Source organism: Pempheris klunzingeri, chromosome 12 (assembly GCF_042242105.1).
Source record: "Pempheris klunzingeri isolate RE-2024b chromosome 12, fPemKlu1.hap1, whole genome shotgun sequence".
In the NCBI taxonomy this organism is placed as follows: domain Eukaryota; kingdom Metazoa; phylum Chordata; class Actinopteri; order Acropomatiformes; family Pempheridae; genus Pempheris; species Pempheris klunzingeri.
The window spans coordinates 19,359,194-19,385,725 of NC_092023.1; the positions used below are offsets into that span (position 1 = coordinate 19,359,194).

The window sequence follows — 26,532 nt, forward strand, 5'->3', positions numbered from 1 at the left end:
GGCTGGATGAGGTGTGTGGGGGAGATGTAGTGGAGAGAAAGATCACTTGTGTGGCTGAAACAAAGTAAGGACCATGCATACATCAGCCTTTCCTGTATTAGATATTAGAGTAGGGAAATTAAAAATGATAGTATAGTATGCGACACAGTTTTGGTACAACTAGCAATTTAAAGACACCATAATGTACCAGATCATTCATATGGTGGATTTTTACAATAACATTTAAACCAGTTTGTGGGTTTCTGTTTCTACTAAGAAAACCAATAGATTATGGTCTGCTTCTATTTAAAAGCAGGTAACATGTAGAAATGCTGCAGAGAAAACGGCTAAAAGGCTTCTTCAGTGTGTTTAATTCAACAAATGGGGTTTTAAAAAAAAAAACAACAGGACAGTGCGACTCAGAGCTTGTTTGCTGCTCTGTGTTCATTTTTTTTTTCAGACTGGAGAACTGGGAATGGGCTTTATTGATTGTCCTCATCCAGGCTGATCAACCCTAACCAAGCATCAAAGAGGAAGACAGGAAACACTGAGATTTTTCCCTTAGGTCTTGTAACTTGCTGTGTTGTACTTACTGCGTTTGATAAACTGCGGATGTCAGTACAGCTAGCTACTTGGAGTGCTCCAGGGTGTCCAAATGATACTTCAGGTACGTTTAGAACACCAGACAATAATATTAGAGAACAGTGAATTTTTGTTCATGAAAGAACAAGTTGTGGAAACGTGTAAGCCGTTGTAGTAGGCTTTTTTATTGGGGAATCAGACTGAGTCGCGTTAAAGCCGTCTACTAGAGGACCACAATGGTATCAATGAGGACAAGGAGAGGATATGCGTGGGGAGAGGAGGTCTTCAGGGCCCAGCTAGAGAGACAAAATAATGTGTATAAGCAAAGAAGGTAGGCACAGTTAATACAAGCATGCACATAAACACATCTTATACTCTATACTATATATATCTTTGATAATATATACAATAAGCAGTAACAACCTTTTGTTTACCTTGTGTCTTGCCTTGTCTTTTTCACTCACCTGTAAATTTTAGCTGCTTTGTCTGAATTGAGTCCCACCACATGCTGTATATCTCTATCAACACCTCAACAAAATGTATTACCTCTCACGCTGATTTCCGTAGTTTATTTAACCTTATTTTGGCGTCAAATACCTGAAGGACGAGCGGCGCTGTGCCTGAAACATGAGCTCTGCCATGAGCCGAAACACAGTGGGCTTTAGGGAGAAGGAGAATTTAGAAAGATAACCCTTCAAAATGAAATTGTCACTGAATGAGTTTGCCAACCAGTGAGGCCTTGCTGGGACAAGTGACGACAGTATAAAGAGAAGGAGTAAATGAGAAGGAAGGCAAAGTGAGGCAGATGAGGAGGTGGAGGGAGAAGACACAAGGGCGTCTACATTGCCTAAGGCTGCTGCCCGACGGGAGGCCTTGCGCCAAAGAGGAACAATACACTATTTCCAGCATGTTGGCTCAGAGGAGGCTTATTCATCATAATGTCTGTATGTTAAGGTATAGACAGTCAACGATAAAGCTGTGCAGCAAGTTAGGCTGCAGTTAATTGGTGGCATGTCTTTGTTCCTTCAGGCAACAGTGAAACTTAAACAATCCTCCTGACCATGAATACATTATAAAAAGGTGTGCCCTCCACATTTTAAGTTTCATTATTTGTCATCCATTTTGACCTCACAGTCGGTCCAGTGAAGCTGCGCCACCTTGAAAAAGCAATTTACGCTATTCCCTGTCGCACAAGACCGCGTTTTGTTCTTTATCAGACAATTAATGGTGCAAGGTATTAATTATGGCTGTTAAACTGCGAGTACTGTAAATGAGCTGTTGCTGTGAATTTGCCTTCATCAACATGCAACCTCTCAAGCACGTACACTCTCTCGCTGTCTGTCTCTCTCGCATATGTGTACACGCACACACACACACACACACACACACCTGCTTGAATCGTGAATTTTGCTTTGAATTTGAACGATCAGCTAACCAAATAATTGTGACCCTCCAGTATTTTGTGTTTGTGTGTGCCTCATCAGGTGCAGGTGATGTCGTGGAGTGTGGGTTTAGGCGGCAGGATGACATTTGCCAAGCTCCTCCTTCCCTTCCTCATTCTCCACTCTTTCTGCGAAGGTGAGTACTTATCACAATGACAAATGGATATTTGTGTATTTCTGCAAAGACTACACTTTTTTTTTCATGTGGGGATTGTGAGTGAAAGGCATTTATGCTGCATCATTTATACAATGACCATACATCCTGGCGCAGTGCATACATTTCAGTTTAATCGACACAAGTTTAGCCTCTCCGTGACAAATAGTCGAGACACTGGTTTTTACTTGGCAGCTATTTTTGTGGATATGGGCAACAGCAATAATTTGAAGCTGAATAATTGAAAAGGCGTAAATGTTCCGTCAGGCAGTCTGCCTGTGAAAGGAATGAAAGTTCAGAAATCATTGTGCCATCAACATGTAACTATAAATCTACCTTTTGTTAGCCAAGTACAGGATTATGAATAAAAAGTGACTTTTTTAAATGTCTTGGTAGAATAATAAGTAAGAAAAGATTTTAAATCGAAATTTTACAGTACAGCTCAGTTCTAATTAACCTGCCTCAAAGGTTTGTCTGTCACTTACCTCCAGCATATTCCCTCACCTTTTCTGGACTTGTACACCCTTTCTTTTCAGCCCACTCCATGGTTTATTTATTCTTTTTTTTATTTATTTATTTTTTACATTTTATCCATGTCATTGCCCTCCTGTTTTGCCCCCACCTCCGCTTGTCTGACTTGCATAATGTCTGATATCATTGTTCAGCCTAAGAACTACTGCGTCCTCGCTGAGTGTGTGTCAGTGAGAACAGGAGAGTGAGACAGATGTAGAGAGAAAGAGCTTCGATGTTGTGGAATGTCACAGTAACTGTCTCACAGTGACAGACAGGAGACACCTCCAATCACACACAGTGCTGAGGCAGCGGGGAAAGTTATTAAGTCAATGCCACAATCTCTTTCCATCAAGCACAATGAGTTTATCAAGGCTTTTCAAGTTTTTTTTTTTTTTTTTTAATCTCTGCAGTCCTCCAGCTTCCTGCCTTTCACCCTCACCTCACACCCTGTGTTTCCCCCCAGTGTTACCTCTCTTTTCTCTCTCCTTTCTCCCTCCGTCTCCCTTGCTTCCTCTAACCAACCCATTAGCACACTGACCCTGTGCTCCTCTTGAGCATTACCTCCCTGATCCAACAAATTGGATTGATGATCATTGCTGTGATTATTTTGTAGCTGTAATTTATCTGCATTCCACTATCCAAGCCTAACGCAGTGCCTCGCAGTAATTAAGCCACAGGTGTGGACGGAGCTTGTTAACCCTCCTCCCCATCACCTCCCAACACTATGAAGCGCGCTCCATGTTCTTGGCACCCTATAAGAGCCATGCTTGCAAGCCAGGGAGGAGCATCTTCTTCCACTCAGGCGGGCACATGACTGAACGGAAAGCTCCCACTTTCAAAGCCCCGATTCAGTCTATCAAGCGCTCTCACTTCAAACAGGCTGGCCTCCCCTTCTTTCACTTCAGTGTCTCTGTGGTCTGCCGCCCAACTCGGCTGATCAAAGACCAACAGCTTTGTTCCCTGATCTTCCCAACAAAACAGCTTGTATCACACTGCCTTCTGACACCACAGAACTCTGCCCAAACACTGCAGACTGTTAACCCTTAAACAGGCCGCCAAATGTATAATGAAAGGATATTTCCTCCTGTGCACAGAAACCAATGTGAGGTGCACTTTGGCCTGAATACACTATGTACACAGTAACATGTGCATACATGTACATACACCCATGCTTTAAACATATGCAGGCAATGAGTAGCCAACGTTTTTTTAGAGTTGCTTTTATTACAGCATTCAAATATAAAGTGTTGATTTGTGAAAATGATCTTTTCACAAATAAAAATGAAAAACATGAACATTCATTTTTAGACTGATGGCCATGAACTGTTAAAAACTGACAATGGTGTTGAATGTTTTTCATTCATGCCTCCCGGGTCCATTTTCATTTTCATTCACTGAATGAAAGTAATGACCAAAACTGACAGCAGTATAATGCCCCATGTGTAATTGATGATTTCTGCTTACACTTTGACTGGCACATGCTTTTGAAAGTGATTATCTGTAGAAACCTTTTTTAATTTATGAATATGATGCACTGTGTAAGATTTTTACTGTACTGTAGCTGAATTCAACCAGAATATACCTGGTCACCTGAGGGCAGTTAGGGTTGTTGTTCAAGGCCAAGTTTATGTACTTGTCCCTCTCCTGAGTCACTGGTGTGCTGCAGTGTGTCATACACATTTAGTAGTGATCAGCCAAAAATCTAAATTGGATAGATGACATCTAGAGTAGGAACAAGAGAAACGGTTACAGAATAGAAGAACAGCAAAAGACACTAGCCTACAAAGTGTTAAATAAGGGCTAAAAGGCTAAATGTTTTCAGTAAATGGTAGAGAACTTCAAAAACCTGTAACAGAGGCAGTCATTTAACCTTGAGGGTACACAGGATGATCCCTATCGTCACCACCTGATGTGAATAGATGTATATTTGACAGGCTGCTCTGCTTGATCCTATAATCTTGCTTCTCATGTTGATGGTTTTTCCCATTTGATCCATTTTTATATTTGACACTAAGGCTTCCAAACCAAGAGATTAAAGGGAAAGTCAGGATGGATTTTATACAGTATAGGACTTATAGAAGAGAACAATCAGCAGCTTCTTAACCCAGGATTTAACCAGTATTTTAAGGCAAAGACAACCATTGACCCATTTTACATTACAATAGCAGCATTACATTCAGAGGTACACAGACTGTACAAGGCACTCACCAGCTTGAACAGCTGACAATAGTGGGTTGCCTCCACCTCCAAAAGGACAAGACCAGTGGTACAAAGCTGTAACATTTACAAAGCTAGGTATTAGATAAAGTTTGGCGACACGTCTTACATTAGCTGCTTTAGCCTGATTTTATCTCCTGATCAGACCAACCATACAGCTCTGACCAGTATGGTACACACTGCTCCATGATAGAAATATCTGGGAAGCTATGCAGCACTGAAAGTAAACAGGATTAACGCTCCACCATAAAAGGATAAACAAATAGTAGATTTTTTTGTAGCATAATGGGACTGTAACTTGCATTTTATTGTGCAATGCTGTGTTGTCAGTGTCTTTTTGTGAACCCCTGTCATTACTTAAGCTATTTCTGCCTTTGAAAACTTCCAAACATGCAGCTTACTTTTAACAGAAACAGCTATGGGCTCCTGAAAATGTCAGTGAAAGTCCCCAGGCGTCATACTCTGTCGTACACTGAATACATTTTCTCCAGCCACTTATACATTGTCATACATAGAGTATATTTGCTATGGCCCCCTTGTGGAGGCAGTGGTCATGCTTTGTTTGGGAAGCAGTGTGAAGACAGTCTGTATGAATTAAACAGTAGCACAAGGGTGTGTGCACTGGCATCAGTGGCACCAATTTGATGCCAAATTTGTCAGTTCAAGCAGAGTCGGATTACATGGATAGATTACATCGGGCAGACTGTGTTTCTCAGGGCCTCCCCGCACACACATTTTGATATTTGGTAAACAAACAAAATGACTTAGCTGCCTCATCACTTTATTGCTCTGTAATTTATGTGGGAATATATTTCATGTATTTGCTATTCAGACGCAATTTGCAAGTCATTTCCTTACAGTGGTAAGTATAGCACTATATCATACATTTGTCAGACTCGTATGAAGGCAAATGTTCATGTTAGGGAACACATTCCTCAGGCCCACTGCTGCTCTACTGCTAATGTAATGTTGGGACTAAAAACGCCTGCCTCTGCTGTCAAGGAGCCTCTGCCATTCTCCCCAGGGAGGGGCTTGCAGTTGCAACTGGGAATTTAGGCTGGTTTGTGGGCTTCGAAGGGTCCGAGAGAAACTTGTGTCAAGCCCCTCTCTGTCATTTAGTGATATTTCACTACTGCTAGCATATGAGCATGATCTCTACTGAGCAGGAAATACCGACATCCTACACAGTGGTGCTAATGTTGTGTATGTTTAGAAAAAAGGAATAAATAAAGAGAAGAAAAAGACATGTGCCTAGAATGTCTGAGTGTAGATCCAGTCCAGAGTTCAAGTACTCTTGCAGTGGTGTTTTTGCACCTGTATTTCATAAAGATCGATTGACAAATGCTTCCTAAGTACCACAGCTCTGTGTCTGTATTGTTTTTCAAATTATTGCTGCCGCTGCTCAGAATGTTAATTGCTTTACTTCCTGTGCACAAAAGGGGGTGAAAGGCCTGCCAGAAACCAAGAACAACATTTGTGAAAAAACTTAAGTAGTGAGTAAGCTGGTAGAAAGATATCTGGCCGTATTTTAAATAGCATAATGGAGATCATTTATTTGAAATTTTAACAGTTTATCACTTAAAAAACATACTCAAAGCACTAATCTCAATTATTTGAATTGCCATTCTTCCATCTCTCTTTGTCACAGGCTCTAACCAGCCACCACGGTTCCTGAACTACTTCTTCTCGACCTACCTTCTCATCTATGAAGATATGCCCGTTGGTGAGTCTCTGTGGAGTGCCAGCATGTTGTATTCGGTGTATCTATATTGTCTAAAGAAGTTACAGTGAAGCTGTCTCTGTGGATTGCTTTGTCAACTTGTTTACTGCACAGAAATGGTGTGTCCTCTGTACAGCTTAAATATAAACCGAGAAAGAGAAAACAAGTAAAGAGAGATGTCATAAAAGACATTGACAGTTATAGCAATAGATGTCCTCTATCAGGACGTGTGTGTGTGTGTGTGTGTGTTTCTATGCTGTGTGTTTGTGTGTGATGAGAAGGAAACTCCAGAGCCTGGTCGTTTGAGTGATTCTCCCCTATAATAATTTTTCGATATTTCATGTAGTGTTGATGTCTGGATGAATGAGTTTGTTCAGATTTGATATCTCCATGTTATTATAAGCTTGCTTATGAGTAGTGTCCCACTGCTTTCGGGGGCTGTATGGGGTTATGGTATGAACACCAGGCATGGTTATGTCTGGTTTCTCCTGGATCTATTATTCCCCCTCTTCTTTATTTTTTTGTCATTTTTTTGTTGGTTGCTATGATTGACAAGGCAATTTGGAGATGTCTGGCTTTTCATCATCTCTGAGGGTGTCAGTGGCTTGGAATTAAAATCCTTTATATTGGTTTGATTTTCTAGAAGTTTGATTTTTTTTTTTTTTATCACATGACCTTTACACTCTGCCAGTCTGTCAACACTCCTGGTCTGAGTCATGGAGTATTCGCTTATCCCTGTCTACAACCTGAGAGGTGGTGAGACGGTTACAGACAATCTATAATTGTTTTCCTTTCATGGAATTTCAGATACTATACTGAGCCGTCAATATCATCACTTTCCTGGTCACTATCGCTTTCAGCATCACATCCATCATCATCATCTTAGATGCGTGTTTTGCACTGCAGCCAGGAAAGGTTACAGTATCCTACTGAGCCTACAGTAAATCATCATCACCATGACCCCAAACACCATCGCCCTCATAGTTGCCTGGTTTGTCCAACAGCAATAAGCACTTTCTGGCAGAAAGCCATCTCTTCATTCAGCCACTTTGTGTTCTAACCAGTGAAGGGCATGGATGTGTTGGTGGGTGGCGTCGCTTATTTCCCTAACCACTATGTCCAGGTTGCCCTCTGGCCATGAATCATTGTGTCCTCTCCTCAGGCAGCCGGGCTTCAGTCCAGCAGCGCCTGCCACTGGTCCAGAGAGCTGTCAGTCATGTCCCTGGCTCGCCCTGTGATGGCTTCTTCAGTGGTGTGATTATGAGGGCGGGCTGAGTGATCAGACAGTGACAATTTGTCAAGATTATTGTTTATTAGCTCAGCAGATGTCCTCGCCTAGGAGGCCTTCCAATTCATAAACACATGAACACATGGACACACACGTACACACACACAGTGTGTGTGTGTGTGTGATGTATAAGATAGTAGAGCATAGCAGAAGATCCTTTTCAACACAAACACCCACATGTTTCTTCACACACAACTCAACATTACTTATCATCCAGTGCACTGGCTCAATAGAGTAGCCCTGCAGCAATTTCAATGCTGGCATCGCTTGATTTGAATAAAGGCTAGATTGAAAATACATATTTTCTCATCTCAAGGTTCAGTGCAAGGATTGTGCAAAGAATAAAGAATTGTTAAATTGGACTTTCAGGGCACAATGGAGGCAGTATTATGCTATTCAGAACTTCCTTCTTTCCTCCATACTTCATTAAGCCATTATTTTACCACATATTTTATGAGCATAAATTGAGCACCTGTCTGACAGAAGCCAAACTGCATGGCTGGAGCCCAGTGATCAGGTTTCCACAGCTCCTCTGATTAGTCGCATTCAGTTACCATGGAGGTTGTCAGGCTCAGTTTCTGTAATGATGTAGCAGCCTACAGCAAGGACCAGTCTGTTTAAGAACCAACTAACTGACACATGCACAATAGGACCATTGATACTGTATTGTAGAGATGAGCAAAGCACTACACCACACTACCTGGCCTTCAGTGGCTTTAGCTCACGGCCTCTGAGCCAGTAGCTTCAGCTCCATATGGCAGGCAGGAGATCATGATTATTTATCAGAGAGATGAGTGAACACATCCAAACACCATAGATATTTGATCTGAGACTCCATCCGCGCCTCTCCTCCTCTCACCAGCAAGGGGTTTGGTTCAGGAACCAGCTTAAGGTGTTTGAAAGATGCTGCACAGATATGTATAATAGAGGCACATGACAGTGGGTGAAGGCCTTCCCTCTGTGTGAACTCACAGCTCTGACATCTACACTGTCCCGTACGGCTGAGTCCAGTACAGCTTTCATTGCCTTTTCAATGGCCTCAGTTTGATAAATGGGGGAGACTGAACTCAAGAGAAGTTTTTAGTCCTCATGGGTATGAATGATGTCTGTGATGTGTGATTAGGCTGCAGTAGTGCTCTGCTTTACACCGCAGTGATATGATGCCTCAGATGATTTATTTAAATATTTACAAGCGGAATATTTCATGGTGTTCAGAACAAAATCCTCCCTCTCTTCATTTTCATTTTCTGCACGTCTGTGTGTTGTGTGCATGTGTGTATGACCATTAAGTGAGAGTGTGCATGCATGTGTTTACATTACATGCATTTTTGTCACATCCAGGCACTGGGATCATTCACTCTTGGGGGTGGGGGGGGCAGCTAAACAGTGGAGCTGATGTTTAAATGCAGTGGCAGATAACAGTGTGTGTTGTGTCAGGAAATGGGATGTGTAATTAGACTGAGAGAACACTTTGATTAAACGCTCTCATCTCCTAATCCACTTTGCCCTGATTCGGCAGATTAAGCTCTCTACTGAGTAATTAACTTGTGGAAAGAACACAACATTTGTTCAAAATAAGAAACTTCCACACTCTACTGGGATGGTTTGTGCATGTCTTGTAGTTTATCCAATTGAGCACAAGGCTTCAAATTTGGTTTAGACAGACATTAGTGAAATACGTGTTCATTTATACAGGAAGTTATTGTATACTCTCAAATTCAATTATTTTTACTGAGTGAGTAAGAAGCCTCAGGGCAGGGAGTACAACAGGAGAGAAGCTTCTTTATTGATAAGTGAATGAGTTGAATTGAAGGGCCAATAGAAAAGGACTGTAAAATGGTACTCCGTTTTCTGTTTTCCCTGTGTCACACAGTGGACAAGTTAGACATCCAAAGCAGGACACCTACCTGCTTCAGCATGAGGAGGATATTTTCTCTTATTTTAGCATGAATAGATCTTTTTTTTTTTCTTACAGTATATCTTCAGGGTTTTTTTTTTCTTCTTTTTTCTGGGTATACCAGCACAGCAATGCCCTTTAGCCAAGGTTTTTAGGTTTAGTCTTGTGCATCAAAAATGTATAATGTTATCTGTATGTACCACTTCTGGAACACAGTTAAAAGTAAACTTAATAACTAACTTAATAAAACTATTTGAACATTCACCCTCTGAACTTCTTCGATCTCCTTTTCTTTTCCACTTGCTCTCCTCTGCTCCCTTACATTCTTCTACCGCCACAGTAAATACCTTGCACTTTTAATTAGCTCCATGGCATTCCTAATTCAATAATAATTAAGGAGCAGGAAGTAGCCTCAAGGAATGACTTATTAAAGCCTTCCCCTAAACGTGTTGATAATGTCTGTGTACTCTCTCCCCAGCCAATTCCCCACTGTCAGCTGCCTAACGCACTCTACATTAACTATGGCTTGTCAACACCCCCCCCCTGCACACACTGTCTCTTTCGCAGGTTTCTGATTCAAAGCAGCATTCATATCTCTTACTGGCTGCTGTAGGTTAATGGTGCTCTGGTGTGGATGCGCCTTGGTCTTGTAAACCTTCCTGATATTGAAGCTTTATCTAACATGGGAAAGCAGGATTGTCAATTTACATCATAATATAGTTTGCACAATTAAACATTTATACTTCATCCATAACACACTCATATAGCAACACATAATATCTATAATCTGAAAGACTGCAGGAAGAACATAAATGTGGTTTTGAGGCTCATGCTTTTTTCCTTCTCAACAGGCTTTTGTGTTTGGTTGCGGGAAATCTATATTTGACTCCTTGTTAGTGAAATGAAAGGCACTTGGCTCTATTCTTTCTGCTGCTAATGAAATGATTGGCCAGACCATTACCTGGTCGGAGAAAGCTGCCTCCTTACTGTACCTGCATGTAAGCTTATACACACCCCTGCTCTGTCTTAAAGTCTGGGCTGCTACATCAAAGAGCCCTGTAACACATTTCAGATAAAAACCCATCTTTGTCTCTCTCAGCTAATATCAATAGATTTTGCCTCATTGCACCCCCTTACAAAATGAAGAACTGTAATTTTGTAATTTTTAACTGTGCACTGAGATCAAGTGTGTGAAATGAATGTGTAATAAATCTAGATTCGAAAACTATCACAACAGCGCTCAGACTAAACAACTGTCCCAATATCCACTTTGGATGTCTTGAATGCGTGTTCACATGCCATCAGGTAAGTGATGGTTGGACTTAAGCTCCATTTGCTGCAGTGGTGCTGCCCAGTGACCAACAGATCAGACTTGTATTGGGTTTCCAGGTGTGAACATGTGCAACTGTGTGAGTGTGAAGCCCTGAATAAATTAGGTTTTTGAAAAAGCATTCAGAATAGTATTCAGAGCCAAATGTATCCGGCAATTCACAGCTGTCCAGTCCATCACACCAGTGTTTGATAGAAACCATAAGATTACCAACCAACTTAATCAACCAACATGACGCCAATGTCCACAAGTTCTTGACGTGAAGAGTATGAATTAAAATGCTCAGTGCAAATTGTTCTTTTGTAGATACTAAAAATTTTTGTATCTTTTGCGAAGGCACTCATAGGCAGGGTTAGGAAATATCATGGTTGGTATTTTTGGAAAAGCAACAAATGTGATCAACAGTGTATGATGTAGTAAGAGAGAATAAAGTTAATCCAATTGAATATATGAACTTAAACAACATTCTGTCCAACTGCCCAATTGTTGTACTAGTCTTTATTTATTCTTATAAAAACAGATATCCAACATGTGTAATATAATTTGGTATTTCTCCATAAGAAATGAATAAACATAATTAAATAAGGCTGAACACAAGAATATGTCACTTTACAGGAGACAGTTTAGAGAAAAAAATCAGTTTCATTTGCATTTTCAAGGTTGTGCTCTGAATTATTTGGTCAACCAAAGCAAACAATGTCCATCAAAAAAGTAAGACAGCCTCCTCACCCATCTAATCTAACCTAAGAAAAACACACAAAACGGAGGAGGAGGAGGAGGAGGAGGCTTACTGTATGCTTCCACAGGCTTAAAACTGAAGCATCTCTGTGCTTTCCTTAAATGTTTTAGGTTTTCTTCATTAGGAAACGTAGTCTAAAGTATTCTGAGTACAGTATGTGGGAATTTAATTAATTTCTTTTTTTGACATATCTGCAACACTGGCAGTTTGTTTTGCAGAAGACTAAAAGAAGAATAAGAATATTTTGCCCATCCGTTGCCTCTACAGACCTGATGATCTAAAGCAGAAGCTCAAAAGAAGAAATAAAGAAAGACGTGCAGTGGTAAAATGAAAGGGTAATCAGGGGAAGAACAGAGGGGCAGTTCCTCTGAGAGTTGATTCTGTGGTTTTAGGATGTTGGCTGGTATCCTGGTCTGTGTGTACTTGCAGGATATGTGCTCTAGATATTTGTTACTGTCTAACTGCGAGCAGAGCAGCGTAGAGGTCTGTTTATGCTCCCACTTTCAGCCCTCATTTAGCCAAATTGGAATGCAATATGTGCATCCCTGGCAACTGCCGTTGTATCCGTCACTGTTTGAGTTGGTGGATACGCTCCTGTATGTGCTTGGGAGTGACTGTGTCTCTGTTTGTGCATGTGTGTCTTAGTTTTATAAATCCTATCTACCAGCTGCAGATGTGAAGTATTCCTCCCTGCAGAGGTTTGAACCACCTGGTCTCAGTGGGAGATGAGTCCCAACATGTCCAGGAGATATTCTTAATGAGTGGAAGTTTTTCCCTCTCCATGAAGAGCCCCCCCTCCCCACCGGATACAGTTGATCTTCTTACCCTCTGTGACAGCTCTCTGCTGTCAATGAGCTGTTGCATTGACTCCCACAATGGCTCCCTAATAATGCCAGCACACTGCCATCCGTGAGGGACCTCTGTTTTGGTTTAGTCAATCATCCCTTATCTCTCCCCTGTGGTGCATTGCGTCCCCCTTCCTCCCCCAGGAAATAATGGGGTCCACGGTTCAGTGGTGTCTGCAAACACACCATCCATCATGACGCTGTGCTGCGCTATATTGTCTGCACTTACCCAGCACGTGATGTGTTAGTGTTATTATGGCCCATGCAAACACTCGAAATTCTCTGGTCTCTCCTTGCAACATTGCTTCTGAGTTTCCATGAATCCTAAGCATCCCACTCATACTCATACATCATTTTAATTTCCTCACTTTTCCCTGATGTTGCTTTTTTTTCTGTCTTTTCAGTGTTGCTTCACTTTTATGTTAACAAATAATTCTGTTCCATTTGCTGTTCTAATTTATACACGATTTTGGCAGTCGTGTAAGATTTGGTGGAATTACACATAATTCCAGTGCAGCTTCACATGTTTCATGAACTCTCTAAACAGAAGAGAAGCCTCAAACATTACTGCTGTTACCAATGGCTCACACATACATTTTCAGGACAGGGTGAAAATAAGGAAGGGTTACCCATGTAGAAAGGTGCACTAGGGACAGAGAGACCCATGACTGGGACCATGGTACATGGGGAAGAGTAGGGCAAAATATTTTAAAACTAAGTGAATATGTCTATATATTTTTCTTTATCTGACAGAAGGGGGTTTAACCCTAGAACACTAACCTAACAGTTAGTAACACCATCACTAACGTTGGGTATGTTTTACCTGATATAATATACCCGATAAAGTACAACAATACATGGCAAATTGAAGTACTCTTCATTTATTTCCTCCCCTATACAACGTCTCATAAAACGAAAAAAAAAGGTATCATGGGGGGATCCTATAAAAAGGCTCTAAAATTAGTGAAAAATTAGGGAATCATTAACGAAAAATTCCTTAAAAAAAAAGACACAATGTAACAATGAAAATCACGTGACCACAATTGCATGGGTGAAAATCACCCGACGTTAGTGTTGTAGCGTTAACCATGAATCAACGTAAAGCAAAGTATTCATTCCAGCAGCAATTACCTCACATTTCATGACAAGAAGACAGCATGACAGCAAAAAATGTCCAAATATTCTTTCAGATCAAAATTCAACCTAAGCAAACTAAATTGTTTATGTATACTTTGCACACACCAGTAGTTTTGGTCTTTTCAGTTTGGCCAGCTGCTGCTGATGGGACATCTTTTTAGCACCTCAGGAGGTGAAAGGTGATGGCTGCGACAGAGATCTGGTCTGGCATGGGCTGCACAAATGGACACTTAAGTAGTGCTTACATGCCTCTGACTCTGACAGTCACCTGGTGTCAATTGCAGACAAAAGACAAAAAAGGGCAGGGCACATCCAACCCCGACCTTGCATCTTCACTTCTGACTGACTTATCAACTAACAGCATACAATTGTTATTTTGGAGTGCTAGTAGTTAACATGGGTCCACCTTTAAAACGGCTCCTAAATCCATCTCCTGTAAAAAGACATACTGCCGCTGCGCTGTGGCCTATTCTATTCAAGTTTCCCTGTGTTGTGAGCCGACAGAGTGAGAATACAGAGAGACAGACAAAGATGGGGGGGAAGTGTGTTGAATAGCTGCAGGCTGTGTGTGTGATATTTCTCTGGCTTGTAAAAGTTAATTGAAATTGTCTGTGGGAATGTGGCGCGACATCAGGTTGAGCAGTGCAGCCAGGGCGCACAGCACTGAGGTGACAGGCGTCACTGTGATGATGGCAGTGGTTAGATTACCTCACCAGCCAAGGCTGAGCTCTCACACACTATCTGTAGTGTGCAGCATTTAGACATACTATCCTGTGTCACTGGGCAGGACGCTTAACCATAATTGCGTGTGTGTGTGTGTTTGAGAGAGAGAGAGATCAGACAGGCAGAATCATCAAAGAGACCACAATATACGTGATGGCAATTCTAGCTATCCTTTTTTTTTATTTCCCCAAATTATTAGCATCGTCATAGAATTCAGTCTGTTTACATGTTTCTGTGTATTTGTGCGTTGGATTCCTATCTGGAACGCCTCAGGTTTAAAGCCAGTTTAATCCCAGCAGTCCCAGCAAGTCAAACGATCAAAGTATCAAGAGGGTGAACCCTTGTATATGTATGTGTTCATGCAGTGCAGTGTATAGTCCCCCCCCCTCGCTTGTATAAATCAGTGATTTTCAAACCCCACAGAATTTATTTTCTAGCAAAGTTATATGGACGTTTTTGTACTGCTGTTTTCTGTTTTCCCTCATATTTAATTCCCTGTTTCAGGTTTTGGTATTTGTTTGCTAATGTTTACGTGTGTGTGTGTGTGTGTGTGTGTGTGCATTATTGAGGCTCTATTCTCCAGTACTGAGAGGTGCATTGCTGGGTGGCAGATCAGCTTCTTGCAGCTGCTTATCTGGCCCAGGTGGGTCACGGCTGATACCTGCCTGAGCCACGCAGAGCAGCTAACCTGGAAATTGATGTTTCACATCAGCGACCACCTCTCCCTGCTCCATTGCAGGGAAGCTGTAGGAGTGAGGAGGGGAAATGTTTGCGTGTGTGTGTGTGTCTGTCTGTCTGCCTGTCTATGTTGCTTGCATGTGTGTTGGTGTGAATGTATCTGTTGTTTTGTTTATTCTTTCTATTTCTCTCTGCCCATTTGAAGATGCACACGCATGCAGCGGTTGGTGCCCTGAGTCAAGTGCAAGTGTATATATATATGTAGTTGCTGTTTGCATGTGCACAAGGTCTCGATTCCTCACTGCTCTTATGCTTCAGAAAACTCACTTTTCCAATTACAGAGAAGATGTCAGAAAAACAGAGAAGATGAAATGTCATGGAAAACTCATAATGTTCGAAAACTAGATGGTTACAGGTATCAGAGAGCACTAGAGAAGACTTTAAAGCTAATAAAAAAGAATCTCTTACTGGCGCGTGCATAATCCTCTGGATATTACTCAGAAAATAAGTTAAGTGGCTGAGAGAAAGAACCTGTATTTAGAGCCCTTTAATGACCATATTTCGCACAGCTTCATTGTAGTCAGCCATTACTGCTTCACATGCAACTCATTATCTGATTTTGTGTAAGACCATTGGCCAGACTAGCGGAATAACTTCCTCTTGTCAAAGCAAGTCCTGTGGTGTAACTTGTGGCAGTAATAGAACAGCGTTTCTAAACCTTCGTGTGTTTGTTACCACAAAGCCTGATCTGTTCCACAACAGCAAATCGGCTAAACCCTTTAAATTATTGTTCAGATGACATGCTGGATCGGCTTATATTAGACGCCTGCAGTGTAATATCAGCGTTGGTCGTCTGAGGCTGGTGTGCGTTCTATGAAGAAAGGTTATATCGTCCTTGTCTTGAAAGCTGACATTTGTTCTAATAAAGGCCAGCGTGCTGGTGCCAGATAGGATTAATTGACAAGTGGGGTGCCTGCACTCTATGTCCCCCCTTTATAGACCAGTTTCTGGCTCAAATCTTGCTTTTGTTTACTGATGTCCTGATCTCTTTGTCTTTTCTACGAGTGGAGAATGTTCTCCCTCACTTATTGCCTCTCTCTCACTGGTGTTACACACTCATTATTCCCTCAGTATGTTGCCATTCACTGCAAGGTGACGTACTTCCAGCCTTTTCGGTGCACATACAGATGTTGTCAAAATGGTGTGCGCACTTATCATCTTTTGATACCAAAGTATGTGTTAGTCTTCTAAATCTGTACATGTGAGCTGAAGGTGCAGGGTCAGGCCAAGAAGGCATGTGTGTCTGTGTGTACATTCATTTGTGTTTTGTTTGTGGCTTTGGACACTGGTAGGATGTAGAGAGTGCAATATAATTGAACTTCTGTCTCTTATCTCACAGCCGAGAAGGTGTTTGACATTTAACAGACCTCCTTAGAAGCACAGATCCTTCTTTTTTTAAAAGGAAAAAGGCAGGCTCATCTGTCGTCTCTGCTTCTCTCTCTCTCTCTCTCTCTCCCTCTGCTCAGCACACGCTCTCGTTCTTTGTCTTTCTCTCGTATTTGTTTGTCTGTGCTGTAGTTTGTCTCCAGTGAGAGGTTCCAGTCACTAACAAATCCAGCTTTTCTGCTGTCAGCCATTGTGAGATACTGTGACTTTTCTAGCTGTTCATTTTCCACTGAATCCTGCATTCTCACCCACACAATCGCACACACTTCACTTACAAAATACCTGCTTGCTCTTCTTGCACCGAGACTGTTTGTTCCTAAACCAAATCTATGATGGTTCCTTGGCAATGGTAATGCAGCATGTCTACTTAAGGAGCTGCTTTTTGGTGGGAGGAGAGAGTGAGCTTGTGCAGGACAGTGCAAAAGAGGGTAGGGGAGGGCGGGAGTCATGAGTCCAAAACTGATCAACTAGAGCAGCTGTCATTGCCCAGCTCTTCTACTCACTCCCCTGTTTTTTTATGCCTCCCCCATCACTCTGTCCCTCTCTCCACATTGACCAACGAGGTCAATTGCCAATTTGCCATCGCCAATGTCTTTGTCAGGAAACAATATTAATTTTGGCTAATTAGGACCTGAAGCTAATGAGCGCTACAGATAATGAGTTCATTTATAATCCATAAAACAAGTGTTGCGTATTATGGGATGAAAAAAGCTGTAATGGCGGTAGCCGGACATCAGATTTAGGCACAAGCGTAGCAAACAATCTGGACACACACATTTAGACAAGCACACACCATCCACTTTACCGCACTCACCCTCTGTCTCTCTCTCTCTCTCTCTCTCTTTCTCAGTCTCTCTGTCTCTGTCTCTCTCTCTCTCTCTGTCTCAGTCTCTCTGTCTGTCTCTCTCTCTGTCTGTCTCAGTCTCTCTCTCTCTCTCACACACACACACACAGACACACACACTTTAGACTCTGGCATGTCTGCATTGCAGTCCTCTGCTGGTCAGCTTGAGCACATGAGCAGAGTTTTTTCGGACAGTGACGATCCAACCCCCGCTTCTTAATGTAGCTGTCTGTCCTGTCTTTTTCTCTCCCTCTGTCTCTCTTTACCCATGTGTCTCGTTCTGTCTCTCTCTCTCTCTCTCTCTCCGTCGCGATCCATCTGTCTCATGGGAAACAGTGGATCACCTCTTATAACGGCAGAAGAAAGAGAGTAGTAGCAAGAATGCAAAAGAAAATGGGAGGGGATGGGACAAGGAATGAGAAGAGTGAGAAAGAGCAAGGGAAAGAGAGGGTAGAAAAGGGAGACAGGTGGATGCATGGAAAGAAGCGGGATAAACGGATGGAGAGCTGGCAGAAACTGTGGGTGTGTACGCAGAAGGGATACACACACGGAGAGATGGGAATAGATATTGGCAGAGGAGGAGATGAGGGTAAGAGGGGCTTCGCAGCAGATGGACATAAGAGAGCAAGAGAGAGATGAGGAAGATAGAGATGCACTAGTGACTCTGCCCATATAGATAAAGTCCAGCTGGCCTTGGCCTGGCCTGGCCAGTCAGTCAGTCAGCTACACTGAGCTGAGCTGGACCAGACCAGGATCAGACTGGCTAGTATGGCGTCTGGAGCACAGTGCAATTCTACAACTGTTACACCATATGGACTGGTTAGAAAACACTATTGCAGATACATTCCAGTGGTGATTACCAAGCCTGTATGCCACCACTAAGTTATTTATAAAAAGGGAACGGGAAATAGAGGAGCAGCGACTGCTTGATGCTTGTCCACATCCACCTGTCAGTGCTTGCTGCTGGACTCCTGAAATTGCCTCTCGCTCGGCCAGTGTGGCCAGTCAATTTTAATGCTCACTCCTATTTCACAAAACTTAACACCGTATAAAGATTTCAGATTTTGCCACAGAAATTCAGTGAGTATGAGCCATTCGTGTGCCGGGCTGAAGTTGCAGCATCGGCTACTTTTAACCTGGCTGCTGCAACAACTGGTTTTTCTCCTGTCAATTCAAATAAATCAGTTTTCTCGCTTTTCTGAAACGCAGAGTTTAAAAAACAAATCTGAGTATAAACATCACAAGAACAATGTTCTGCTGAAGAGTGAGAGTGAAAAAAAAAAACATGGTAATGCAAATTCAGTCCAGGCTGTAGCTGCTTGCCATTACTTTTTGAACCATTTCTGCTGCAGAAATGGTTCCAGAACAAGGGAACAAGGTAGACAAAATCAGTCCACTCATGCCTCATCTCAACAAGTATAGAAAGGAACACAAGTGTCCAAGTCTCCATCAAACAAGAAGAAAAAAAATCTGAAAAAAATGTAACTGAGAAGCCAAAGAACACTCAGTGAATTCTCGTAGTACTTCAGTATTTCAAGACATTTCAGATAAACTCATTATATGTTCTGAAATAATTTTTATAACTATAAATGTTAGATTGAAGATTTATGTTATGGTTAATTATTCCCCTTCCATCCTAATTATTAGTTGGCTTCACACTTCCTAGTGTGAGTTTTGACAGCTCCGCTACTACCATTAGGCATGTAGCGCTGAGAATCTGTGGTTGTAAATTATTATGACAGTGTGGTATGATTTCAGTAAAGGTTTAGGTGTGAAAAGGTCCCACAGAGCGTTGACCTTTTTGCCTTTTCAAACACACCTGGAACTGATAACATCAGTAATGGCTGCATTCAGTCTACCACTGTGCCAGTAGCAGGGCCGTGAGTTTGCACCTGCTGGCTTGCAGCTAAACAGACTGGAACACACCGTGAATGTTGGTAGGTCAGTAGGCTAGTAGCTACCTCATACATCATTTCATCTCTTGCTCTCATATTTTATTACTTTTGAAATGCAAAATATTATAAAATAGGTTTATTAAAATGTAGAAGCAATGGCCTTCTAGCTATAATCCTTGGCTGATAAACTGTATGTTTGTATCTTCTGTCAGATATTATCACTGAAAATGAAATTGTACTGTACATATAGCTTCATTCAGATTCATTGCTTGAGTGATGTGCTAAACATTTTCAGAATTTTCAAAGCGCATGTGTTATGAGCACTTTATGGGCTATTGAATTTGTGGATGTAATCAAACTGTCCCACTGGTAGCTGATAACAGGTTTGTCTGACACAAGACATGAGACGTGATGATGTGGTGAAAAACATAAATCATTGCCAGCCATTAAATAGAACCGAAATTGGTGCTTTTCATAACACACCCAACAAACAGTTAAATACAAGGTAAAGCGGAAGGTACAGTCATTTAAAGGCACAGGGGCATATTATATATCATATGCCTTGAAGATACATCCCTGCCCTTTTCTTCCTAATGGATTTCTCGTCCAAAATGGGGAAACTACATCTGATTCGCTGAGGTTTCAAGTATTTGTTACAGCAGAATTTGCCAAGAAAAGGAGCCTTTGTTTTTTGAGGCAATACCGAACACACTCCTTCCAGTGACAGCCAGGGCAACAGGTCAACTCTGAGTTGCCACAGCCTCATTCTTGACCCCGGGTCCTGCCTTTCCCCAAAATCCACATCTACATCCGCAGGGCTAACAGAACAACATCAGCCCTATATTTCAGTAACACACAGGCCAAATGATAAACATGTAAACAGGAGAGAAAAGGGGAAAGGCCAAAAGGGAGAGGCTTTTGTTTCAGTGTGAGTGTGTTTATTTGTGCGTGTGTGTGTGTGTGGCTTCTCAGTGAAAATGGCATGTTCCATTACCTGACCATGATTTAGCTCACTCTCCAGTAATAGTCAGCCCTGGTGAGGTCAGTAGAGGGCCAGTGTAGGAGAGAGGGAGTGTAGGGAAGGTGAAAAGAGAGGCAAATAACAGAATAAGAACAGAATCAAAATCTGAGGTGAGCAGCGAAACTGGATGAAAAGAGCAAGACAGAGAGGCGGTAAGAAAAGGAAAGAATTGGGCAGGCGTTACGAAGTGCCAGTGTTGATGGACATTTTGGCATGTTGGCAGGAGTGGTGCGGTTTTGGGTGGATGGGTGTGTGTTGGGGCCGGTGTTTGCTTTTGTGACAACGACAGGGCAGACTGGCTCAGCCGTCACTCCAGAAGCCTCAGTAGCACATAGCCACCTGTCCACTCCTATCAGCGCTGCCTGTGTCCCTCTGTCTGGCCTCCGCGAGCAGGACGGAGCGTGACGAGAGGATGACAAAAACAAAAGAGAGAGACAGAGAGGGGCAACTGCAAGACGACGGGATGGAAAAGAAAATAGCAAGAGCAAAGAGCGTTCCTGTGTGATCGGAAAGTGAATGGAGCTGCGTGTGAATTTGCAGTGACAGGTCTTCCTCTCCTCACCAATGCGTGGGATGACTGTCCACTAATGTCCTTCACTGTCCTCCGACGTTCGCAATTTGATTAGTTAGTCACAGCCTTGTCACTCAGTGTTTTCATCATTTCACCATTTGGCTGTAATAGAAAGCCAATCCTGAACATCCAATCGCTCTTCGCCTCATCCTGCTCAGTTTCACTTTCGACTAAACTCAATCATCCTCTTTGTATGCTGGTCAAACAAATGATATCTGGTGCCTTTAATTTCTTTAATTCCCCTTGTGTTTAACAATGTGTGTATTTTTATGTTTGCATGGTTTTTACTGCAAAACACGGTGCAACTGTGTTTTGAAAGGTGCTATATAAAGTGTATTATTGTTATTATTATTAATATTATTTGTTCAAATATCTCTGATAACCTTACTGATATTAGTTTTTGCACTGTATGAAATACATTTATTCTGCGATATTTGCTTTGGTGCGTAATAGTCTTACTCTTAATGTGAATTGTTTTACTTGCCTTTAAGATATACCTTTTAAGATATTCATAGAATAGTTTCTGATGACATACATCATTGTAGAAATCCCTTGATGTCTCCTTTCTGCAAGCTTAGGGGAACAAAACAAAACAGACTGCTATCTGCGCTTTGTTCTTTTTTTCCACAAGGTTAAACCACACTGAGGTTTCTGATTTTTGGCTACACATACAGTACTGTGCAAAAGTGTGAAGAAATGCTGTAAAGTAAGAATGCTTTTCAAAATAAAAAATGGAATTGTTTATTTTAATCTATTTACAAAATGCAAAGTGAGCAAACAGAAGAAAATTCTAAATCAAATCAGTATTTGGTGTGACCACCCTTTGCCTTCAAAACAGCATCACTTCTTCTTACTTACTGACTACTTGCACACAGTTTTTGAAGGAACTCGGCACGAAGGTTGTTCCAAACATTTTGGAGAACTAACCATAGATCTTCTGTGGATGTGGGCTGCCTCAGATCCCTTCATGTGATCCCAGACACACTGGATGATGTTGACATCAGGGCTCTGTGGGGGCCACACCATCACTTCCAGCACTACTTGTTCTTCTAAAGGCTGAAATTGGTTCCTAATGACATTGGCTGTGTGTTTGGGGTCGTTGTCCTGCTGCAGAATAAATTTGGGGCCAATCAGTCGCCTCCCTGATGGTGTTGCATGATGGATAAGTGCATTTCTCAGCACTGAGGACACCATTAATCCTGACCAAATCCCCAACTCCATTTGCAGAAATGCTGCCCCAAACTTTCAAGAACCTCTACCAGCTTCACTGTTGCCTAGAGATATTCATTACTCTCCTGCTCTCCAGCCCTTTGGCAAACAAGGAGGCTTGGCTTTTTAGCTGCAATCCTTCCATGAAGACCATTTCTGGCCAGACTTCTTCGGACAGTAGATGGGTGTACCTGGTCCCACTGGTTTCTGCTAGTTCTGCGTTGATGGCTCTGCTGGACATCTTCCGATTTCGAAGGGAAGTAAGAATAATGTGTCTTTCATTTGCGAGTTTCCTTGGCCAACCACTGCGTCTACGGTCCTCAGCATTGCCGATTTCTTCTGCTTCTTCAAAAGAGTTTGAACAGCACATCTCAAAACCACAGTCTGCTCTGAAATCTTTGCCTAGCAGAGACCTTGCTGATGCAGTATAACTATCTTGTGTCTTGTTGCTGTGCTCAGTCTTGCAGTGGTGTTTGACCTGTGACATGAAACTGTCTTCCACAGCCTCACTTTGGTAGGAGAGTTTGGCTGTTCCTCACCCAGTTTTAAGCCTCCTACACAGCTGTTTGTGTTTCAGTTACTGAAACACTAAAGTTTTTCAACCTTCATATGAAATTGATGATCATTAGCACCAGCTTGGTATAATTGGTTAATCATACGCCTGATTTTATGCAAGTGTATCTAAATTTAGAAGAATTGATGCTGTTTTGAAGGCAAAGGGTGGTCACACCAAGTATTCTTGCTTAAAAAAAAATAAAAATGACTTAATTACAATAATCTAACAAAGCTTCACTCTCCAGCAACAAAGTGAACACAGCCACAGCCAGTGTTTGCTGAAAGAGGAAGACACTGGACACAAAATATTGGTAACTTGCAGCATGCAATCCTTCAGTAACTGAACTTCGGTGGAGGGTTTCCCTGCATTTTGGCAATTCATTCACTCACCATGTCACTGAACTTCCAAGGCAGCGTCTGCATCCTCTTCGGCTCTGCAGAGACAGGAGTCCTCTCTGCAGAGACAGGAGTCCTCTCTGCAGCTGTGGCCTCTCCTCTCCCTGCTACTTCTCATGTTGATCTCCGTGTGTAGTCCAGTGATGCAGCTTAAGCTTATATTCCTTTAAAACTGCGACTTTTTCCTTGCATATCAGGCAGGCTGCATGTCCACTGAACTCCACAAACACTGAAATGTCTGTGTTCTTCAGCCACTTTTATTTTTGCCTTGGAAAGCGACACTTTTACCGCTCACAGCCAAACAGTGACGCATCGGCGCCACCTGCTCTCCGTCATGGAGAACCTGTGAGGTCCTGAGCACCACCTTTGCCCTTTGACTTTTGCTACCTCGTCAACATACGTTATTGTAGAATGATTTATTTTTTAAATTTGATATGAACGGGTAGTGAACAATGGATTAAGCATCATTAAAAAAAATAATTAAATTAAAAAATATTTCGTGGGCCGGATTGCATTGTGTTTTTGACATCTGGGGCGGGCCGGAGGGTGGGGGCCAGCGGGCCGCAAGTGGCCCGCGGGCCAGCAGTTTGAGACCTCTGCTTTACAGCATTTCTTCACACCTGCCTAAGACTTTTGCACAGTACTGTACATAAAATTTTTTTGGTTCTACCATGAGCCCCAGCTTAGTTTCAATTGAAGACAGCCACGCACACGTACAGTACACATACTATCCAATGCTCACGCCTACATTAACAAAAGCTGACTGAAGATGCTTGAACTTAACATTTATACCAGATTGCCTTCAGAATATCTTTAGTATTCTCATGTGGTTACATCTTAGTGTGTGTTTGTCTGCATGGATCATTTTTCACACCTTTTTATAAATGCGTATTATGAGTATATACAGTCTGTTCACTTAAAAGCTGTGTAAACACACACACACACATTTAGGATGTGTGGTCAGGGGGGTGTGTATTTCTCTCAGGAATGGCTAAAGGAATGGCAGAGGGTGTTCTCCTCCCATCCGTGACAGATTTAGTCATAAATCTACTGGATTAATACACAGCCTCCCAAGGACTCTCGCAGTGTGTTGTTGAAACATAGGAGTCACTTAAAGCCAGACTCCAGGCACTATTTGTCTTCAGCTCTCTTCCCCATCACGGTTATTGATGTCAGAAATACACACACACGTGTACACACACACACACACACAAAGGAGAGAAGGCCGGTGAAAAATAGAGAGCAAGTAAATGAGAGTAAAATGAGAGAGGATTTGGTAAATGTCTTGTTTCAAAGGAGCTATTCAAATGTAAAGATTTCTGTCCAGTGGACAAATATCAGCTTCTTTTGACAAACTCCAGGTGTAGTTCAGACCCATTATTTAATAGGTAAATTGTTCTCATCTTCAGCAGTTGTTTCAATTTGAGCATGTGTTGCATTTGTTTATTTGTGGCAGAAAAGGCTCGCAAACATAATCAGTAAGCCTTTTCTTTCTTTCAATCATTTTTTATTAGTAGCTCTCTAATTGACCTCCCCGGGGAAAAAGCTTTACTGTCCCTTTCCATGGCTGTCTTCATCCTACAGGGAAATTAACTATATGCATGCATCCTCTTTTCTGCTATTAAAGATGCCCCCTAAACACACACTGCAAAACCTGTATTTCTAAGTAAGTGAGATATTTAGATTTTAACTCCTCTTAGACTAGTTGTAAATATGGATTGGATCATGTAGTGCTACGACTACTCAAGGCTGACTATAAGTAAATGTCACTTGCTGTGTCTTTATTAGCAAATTTATCTTGTTTATTTGGTTACAAGGGGCACACGTGCTACAGATTGTCAGTATGTCTTGACAGTTATGAGAAAAACATCTTAGTTCAAGTTTTAGTATTTTTGCTAATGTGCTTATATTTTCAGCTTTGAATAAATATCTAATTTGAAGGTATTTTCAAGGGACACTTGTTTGCATGAGCTAATTTGTTTTCAACATGACATTCCATCTATAAAATCAGTGCCTCACATGTTTTACTTCCTATTCAATACAAGACAAACCTGCAGTCTCAGAATAACCATTGGACATAACATCCTACTCTGATGATGGAAATGATCTCTACTAGAATAGCACATATAATGCAACAGAGGTGGATGAATAACGGATCTAAATCTGTCTGATAGACACTTTATGAAAACGGACAAACTTTGAAGTAAATTTATCATTGTTGGTTAAGTGTCATTGAAGGTGACATTTTCACAATATATATATATATATATGAAGACTAATAGTTTACAACCATGCTAGCAGGCCCTTGAGGCTGTAGAAACAGCAGGTCCAGCCTGTTTAGTTAACCAAAATATTGGCCAGGTTGAAATTTTGACCTGATGATGCTGTTAGATGAGAAGTCACAGGATCACCAGAGTCAATGAGTCTCATCCTCTGGGGACCACGAATACCCAGCCAGATTTTGTCCTATTCCATCAAGTAGATGTTGAAATATTTCATTAGATAAATGAAAACTTTTACCATCTGGTGGTGCAAGGGGAAAAGTCAGAGGGTCACTAAAGCCATTTAGATTTGTCCTCTGGGAGCTATGAATTTGTGTACCATATTTTGTCCCTGTCCCTGAAAACTTTGACCTGCGTGTGGTGCTTAAAGAAGAGTCAGATGTTCATTTAAGTCTAATTGATCTTGTTTGAGGACTACTGGTAGTTGGGCATCCTGACTTATTTTTAGAAATTTTATCAAGTGAAATTTGGCAGCCACATTTGCTTGTTTTAAAAACAAGGGTAGTCATATCTAGAAAGTTTAGGTTTACATTTGACAGGGTATTTTTGCAGTGCCTACATCTCTGTTTGTATGGAAATAGAGGTCAAAGCACTCATCTTCTGGCCACCACTCTATTGTCATTCCAGGTAGATCTGCTTAGTTTATTTCCACATCCACATGGAGCTTGAATCTCCAGACATTAACGTAGCACGCAGCACCGTGGGCAGAGAAAGCGGTGATGAGTTGATTTCGACTCATTTCCATCTTATTTCTGAAGAAAAAGAAGCGACTTTAATTTATCGTGTGTTTGACTGAAGATGACCATGCAAGTTAATGCATGTGCCCCCAAGACGCCTCTTAAAAGTATGAGCCTGAAACAGCGACGTGAATACCCTCATGGAATCAGACTTATAAATTACCCTCAAGTTACTTCATATGAGCCAGATTGAGTGAAACAGTTGAGGTCATACACTGGTATGAGGTGTATTTTGCCTGATCAACACACACGTGCAGCATATAGTTCCACTCTTCAGTCATTAACAGCTGTGAGCTCCTTGTGTCCTAAGTGTGATCAGCACAAACACTGAA

At 41.7% G+C, this 26,532-nt stretch overlaps 1 protein-coding gene across 1 annotated transcript in view; it reads left to right on the plus strand.

The window, feature by feature from the left end:
- Window positions 1-2,054: 2,054 nt before the first annotated feature.
- cdh23 (cadherin-related 23) overlaps window positions 2,055-26,532 on the plus strand; it is a 146,009-nt gene continuing 121,531 nt past the window's right edge. Inside the window, exons 1-2 of the mRNA XM_070840982.1 lie at window positions 2,055-2,139; window positions 6,536-6,610. Of these exons, the coding sequence (XP_070697083.1) occupies window positions 2,055-2,139; window positions 6,536-6,610 (160 nt within the window). The remainder of the gene's footprint in view (window positions 2,140-6,535; window positions 6,611-26,532) is intronic.